General features: G+C 41.3%; 1 protein-coding gene across 1 annotated transcript; it reads right to left on the reverse strand.

Annotated features, from left to right (window-relative positions):
• Positions 1-4,813: 4,813 nt before the first annotated feature.
• LOC144733232 (aerolysin-like protein) lies at positions 4,814-5,755 on the reverse strand. Its single transcript, XM_078615024.1, has one exon. It carries the CDS (start codon positions 5,753-5,755, stop codon positions 4,814-4,816), a length of 942 nt encoding a protein of 313 aa, XP_078471150.1.
• Positions 5,756-6,245: the final 490 nt, after the last annotated feature.

Genomic DNA, 6,245 nt, shown 5'->3' on the forward strand with positions numbered 1-6,245 from the left:
GTCGACCGTGAATAAGGTGGGTCTATAACACAACAGAGGACCTCAAACAAGAAAACGTAGAACTGTGGAAAGAGATATCCATGGCCAGGAGTCGGAAACCAACATAACAAGAAGAGACATTTTTTCGAATTCGGTAAAAAAAACCTCAATATTTTAAGAGCCTCAATGCAAGCGAATATCAGACGGGACTTAATAAACAACGTCACAAAGTATTCCTTCAAGGGCCGCATGCAGCTCCTGAGCCTCAGGTTGCCAATCCCTGCCCACTGGAAAGACAGCCGACATTAAATTCAGCCTCATTTTCGACTGCCTGTTGACAGCTAACGGAAGTGCAGAAGACAACTCTACTTACACTACACGTCTACTTAACAGAACGCATTTCACTTATTATGAAGGCTTGCTCACAATATTTTTCATTTGACTCGACGTGATTATAGCCATGATTATTTAGATCTTAATTAAGTCATCAATTGTTACCACCGCGTTTCCCCATCTAATATTCAAAATTTTTGTACTCATCTCAAATTCTCTTACTCGTATTTACTCTCTGTGTTGTTGGTCTAATTAGCCTTCACTGCATTTTATATATGTTGTGTATTTTCCATGTTTTTATGCCTTGTGTGCATTATTTGTTTCATAGGTCATGATTCACATGATCTGTCTGTCCGAGTCGTAGTGTCTAATTTATAATGTCCTTTTATTTAGATAGTATTTTTGGGGGTTTTTTTGCAAGCGGAAATTCCTTAGCCAACAAAAAAAGCATCATGGGGAAGGAAGTGGGGTGGCATTGCTGTGACTCTGGAACGTCAAAGGTCGACAGAAGTAGCCACCATTGTGATTGGCTGGCTGGTCTGTCATCTGGCAAGGGAAACATATTTTTTTACACTAAATCAAGCGTCTAGCAAGTTTTACTTGATTTGGTTAGCCAGGTCACCTGGTGCATATGTGATGGGTGGCGGCGCACGGACAAGAGACTAGTTTTCACCTGTGATGACACTCGTCTAAGGGCAGTTTGTCTTCATTTGGTAGACAGGGCACTACTGGCTCATGTAGCTTTATGGAGCGAGGGGAAAAGGTTGAATGTATCCCAAAAACTCAAAGGAAAGTCCACCCACACCCATACTCTCACACTTATGCCCTCGTGCATTCTCGAACTCACATGCACTGAGACACAATGTTGTCTCAGCTACCGCTAGGCTGTTCTGGAGAGCTACACTGGGGTATTGCCACAGCGATTGACACTAGAACACATCTCTTCCGGTCTATGATACCTCAGACCCGAAGTAGTTGTGATGCTTCTTGATGCATGGACCATTTGCATAGTCCGGTATACTTCGTCGCAGTCAGTGGAGTGCAGATAGCTGTGCACATCGCCATGCCGCAGCGAAACAGCCACACGCCAGCAGTGGCAGCTGACATCTGATGAACGACAGCCCCGTCAGAGTGCTGACACAGTCGCGGGCCGTTAATCACAGCACAGCGACGCTTCTGGTATCAGCGGTGACGAAGTGTAGATGCGATCTTCTCATGGATATCGACAGCGAAGTATTCTGGTCCCATCAGGTGCCAGCTGAGCATATCATTGCAATAGTTCCATTCATATCGCGCTTTTCATCAATGATCTCAAAGCGGGGTACAGGACACAGCAGCAGCAATCATAATATTATAAATACATTTACTAAATGTATCTTTCACCATGGTAATAGTGCATGGATTTGTAATTATCGAGTTACTATTTGCCCCGAGTTGATTCCGGTTTGTGACTTGATTGGCACAGTCCAGTGCAGTGGGTGTTCTCTCCTCTGTGTGGATATATAATGTCTGCATTAACCACAATACTTGTGTTCAGAATGCAAAACAAAAACATACTCGGATAATACATGCATTGTCTTTGATACTGATTGGTCCACACCAGAGACAGCTTTCTTTTGAGCCTAGTCTCAAACAGTGTTAATGCAGACATGCTTCTTTTGAAAACGTTTCAGTTTGGTGTTTTAACATCTTAACAACTGTTTTGTTGCCAGAAAAAAGGGGAAAACCAGTTTTTTTTTCAGTTTCATTTATTTGGTATAGACCTGTGAACCATTCGGCTCTTGAATCGGGTGCAACCGCAACAAACAAAAAAGAAAAAACATGAACAAGAAAACATCTTAAAGTTACTATGCGCAAACACAAAAATCCTGGAAAAAACAGCAAAAATCTTCCAGAAAAAAGCACCATACACCAACGCTCTGTGCAAAAATCCCAGTGGGATACATCAAACAACCACAAGACAACTTAGATTAAAGCCATCATTCTGCACCTTTAAAGATTAGCACATTAAATCTGAACACAAGATCATTCTTTGCAGCAGTCATCCGTAGCGAAACATTTTATTTTAGGCCTCTGAATAGCAGTGGCAGCTAGGGGTGTACAACTCCTCTAGAGCAGTTTTGAGTGAAGATCTTAAAGGTAGTAATTCAAGTTTCAGTTTATTGGCAATAGGATTCCAGACCCTATGGGCATCAATAGCGAAGGTCCTTCCTCCAGTATTTGTACGGCAATAAGCAATGTGAAGCTGGTAAATGAGCGAAGACCTTAGGTCAAATTTGTTCTTTGAAACATAGAGGAGATCCAGCAGGTAGTCTGAGGATCTTTTTTGTAAGTACATTGTGAATAAATAAGATCACATATTCTCATACTTTTTGTACTGGTAATGGAGGTCCCATGATGTATCATTAGTTTGTATCATTAGCTTGAAACAATTGTTTGATAAATCATTCATTTCAAAAATATCACAATAACATTTTCCGTTTCAATGTTGAGGGAATAATTCCTCTATTTTGTTGGCTCTCAACAAAAAAACAAATATCTACTAATTCCTCCCAAGTTCACTTTCGTTTATTCTGAGGCACGGATTTCGTGCAGGCTCAGCATAACCGCCAAAGAACCGCAACAACACTTCCATTAAATGATGGCACCATGCAGAGACCATCCAGCAGTGGATTTTTCCATGTCTGCTGATGATTATTACTTTGTCGAGGATGTGTTGAGGTGTCTCAGAGGTTTGATTGATGAGCTGGCACTGCTAAGGTCCTGGATTCGAAATCAGGTCAGCACTCAGACCTCTGAGCGATGTGGCCATATCTCTCTTTCGAGAATCGAGAATATAGGTTTATCATGCGCAATTGAAATTATATTTAAAAACCAAGATCTACCTTCTGCGAGTTATCCGCACACATACTAGCTTACGTTTTGATAACTGTGATGAAATGGGTTATCTTCGTGCAGTCATTCGTGACCGGGTTGAGACCATCAACTCACCACACTTGACTGCAGTTTTATTACAGGCGAATGCCTGGATTCGAACAAAGGTTTTCAGTGATGCTGGCTCAAAGGGTTGTGGATGTGATAATGATGATAGTGAATGCAAACACAATCCAATGTATTTTTTAAGATTTTTTATTTTGCATCACAATCCCAAAGCATTGCATAACATGTAAATGACTAGTTGCATGCAATTTCCTACAATTAAAGAGCATGCAATTGTAATCTAAATACATTAATCCAGATGGTGGTGCTGATGAAAGTGATGGTACTGCAAGAGCAGTTGTTGAATTTTTTGGTGTCACCTTTGGAGAAAGTTGTTGCTAATTCGAGGCCAGTTATCATTATATGTATTTTCATTGTAGTGTGAAATGGAAAACAAATATGAGCGTTTCTGAAAATAGGTGTTCCAACACAAATGAAGATTGGTTGATTGTTTGGGGAATCTTTATCTTTCCGTCATCGTTTTTCTTGGTATCATTCATACGTGGATGTCTTCTCTATACAATTTTAGTAGAAATGTTGGTCAAGTCCATCGATTATTCTGTTCGTGGCAGCATGCAGAAACTTTATTGTAAAGATATATGTTTGTATTATTTTGCCGTGGAGAACGTCCTTTGCTGTGTGCTCTTCACCTTCTCATTTCTGAAGCCCATAAAGCTTCACCTCTTTTACCTCCTTCCAGTCATTTATGTCGGTCATCCAACTTGTACTTTGATGTATCGAACCCCTCCAGATTTGCACTCTACCGATCAGCGTTGCCTATGCCAGTGTGTATTGTCTTGTTACATTGCCCAAACCACTGCAATAAGTTTACTTCCATTTGCTTTTGCTAGTCGGGGCTCATTCTCACGGAAGTTAATGGCAAATGTGACGTTTAAGTTGGTTTCTTATCTGTGAATTGATAGTTAGATTATAAAATCCAATATTATGAAGATATCCTCTGCAGTGTTGGTTTGATCTGGAACTGTTTTTGTTGTCGTTTTGTTGCTTTGCCCAAGTTTGCATTTAGTGTTGAAAAATCGGCAAAATGTACTTATGCTATTTGCACTTATATACTTTATTTATTGTTATTTCTTTATATAAGTTTTAGCTACTTGCTTACCATTGATCTACTTTGTACTCATATCGTGTTTTGTATTGTTTGTTGTTGTAACTTGCTGACTCGCCCCTACTGGACATATGTAAAAAAGAGATTCATTGATCGTTGGATTCCTCCGGGATAAATAAAGATTATGATGATTCCATTGTGATGTCTGAGCGAACAGACTAAATTATGTACGGTAGGTGGGAGAAAAATTCGTTGAAATAACTATCTCCGTGTTAATTATTTTTTCACCGATTCAAAGGTTCCTTAATTGCAACAACTGAACTCTCCCAAATGGCATATGTATTGCATCATATTTTATACCACATGTTTCAATAAACTATTAAATAAAGATAGGCAGCGTTGAATAAAGCATGCAGCTAGTAAAGAGCAGCACGTGCGTGCTTTTCAGATGCCGTTTCACTTTTCTTTTATTTCTGCAGTAGCCTTGGTGTAGGCGAGACCCTTGTAGACACCCTCCATTGGTATGTGGTAGGTGGCGCCGTTCAATAAGGACATGCGCACCGTACCCTTGTAGGGGAGGTCGATTTCCGCGCGACCGATATTGACGTCGATCGCCGTGGTCTTGCCTGCAGGAACCGTGACGTCGAATGAGAGGAGCTCGGTTTTCGATTCTGAATTCTCCACGGCGTGTGTACTCTCGGTGCCAACGGTAAAACTAAAGCCACTTTCAACGTCCGCGACATCCGGAATGCCGGCTGAGACGCTGATGCTCACGGTTGCCTCCAGCTTGTTTGAGATCGACCAGGAGGAGGTTTTGGTCACGGTCTTGGAGGTTTCCATTTTATAGGTTTGGGGGACAGAACCAGTATTTTTGTAACTGAGTGATTTGATCTCTTCCATCTGGACTTTTGGAAGCTGCTTGTGCAGTGTAGGATATGTCACGTTGATCAATTCTGAACATTTCACCGAATTGATGAAGAGGAAGCCCATGCAGTCGATGTCTGAACCGCCTTTGCCCTGAATTCCAAGGCAGATCCCAGAGCGGATGTCGACCGGGTACTCGGTCTTTAGGCCCCAGTCTGTCATCTTCACGAAGAATTCCCTGCCTTTGTTTGTCCTGAACTTGAAGGCGCCCATGCGTGAGCCAGCCCCATTCCCCCACAGTGAGAGGGACGAAAACAGCTCCCCAGGCTGGAACACAAACTCTTTGTGAGATCCCGAGGGATTACCGTACTGTGCAGACCTTCCGTCCGTCAGCCAGGCCTTTACGCACTTGATCTGCCACCCTCCAACCCACACCCAGATTTTTTCCAGCGTTGCTCCATTTTTCCTCCCATCAAGACTGAAGCTTGTTCCTCCTTGTCCTCCACAGGTGTGTAAGGCCAATGCATAAGGCATTTTCTCCTTTCTTCCTGCACATTACAAGATACAGATTTGTTTTAATTATGAAAGGAATTTCAAACATTGTGATATTCACAGTTTTGACTTTCAAAACCACATTTTACTGACACATTTGTAAGAGTAATGCACTTCTAAATTTGCATGTCGACTCAGACGTTATCGACAATTCAATAACAAACATCACTATTGCGATAAAACGGTGAAAAAGCAGTACATCATCATGTTGGGAAATTGTAAAAAACACACATTGGATCAGATTATTAACTGATAATGGCTAATTTACAGCTAAAGACAATGAAGAGGAGCGGACAGTGACAAGGTTAGATAATTTACAAGAATAACTGTTTGAGGTTAAGAGAGCCTTGTCTGCAAGAGAAATACAACTTCTCTGAAATTAACTTCGACACGACACAACACAGTACAGCAAACCCGTACTCTTTGGTTCTTTCGGTAAAGTCACGTAGGTGAAAATAAAATGAAAGATAAA

Source organism: Lampetra planeri, chromosome 45 (genome assembly GCF_965212315.1).
Source record: "Lampetra planeri chromosome 45, kcLamPlan1.2.h2, whole genome shotgun sequence".
Classification (NCBI taxonomy): Eukaryota; Metazoa; Chordata; class Hyperoartia; order Petromyzontiformes; family Petromyzontidae; genus Lampetra; species Lampetra planeri.

Excerpts from the sequence above, each read along its gene's own strand:
- LOC144733232 (XM_078615024.1), bottom strand. The coding sequence starts at position 5,755 with ATGCCTTATGCATTGGCCTTACACACCTGTGGAGGACAAGGAGGAACA.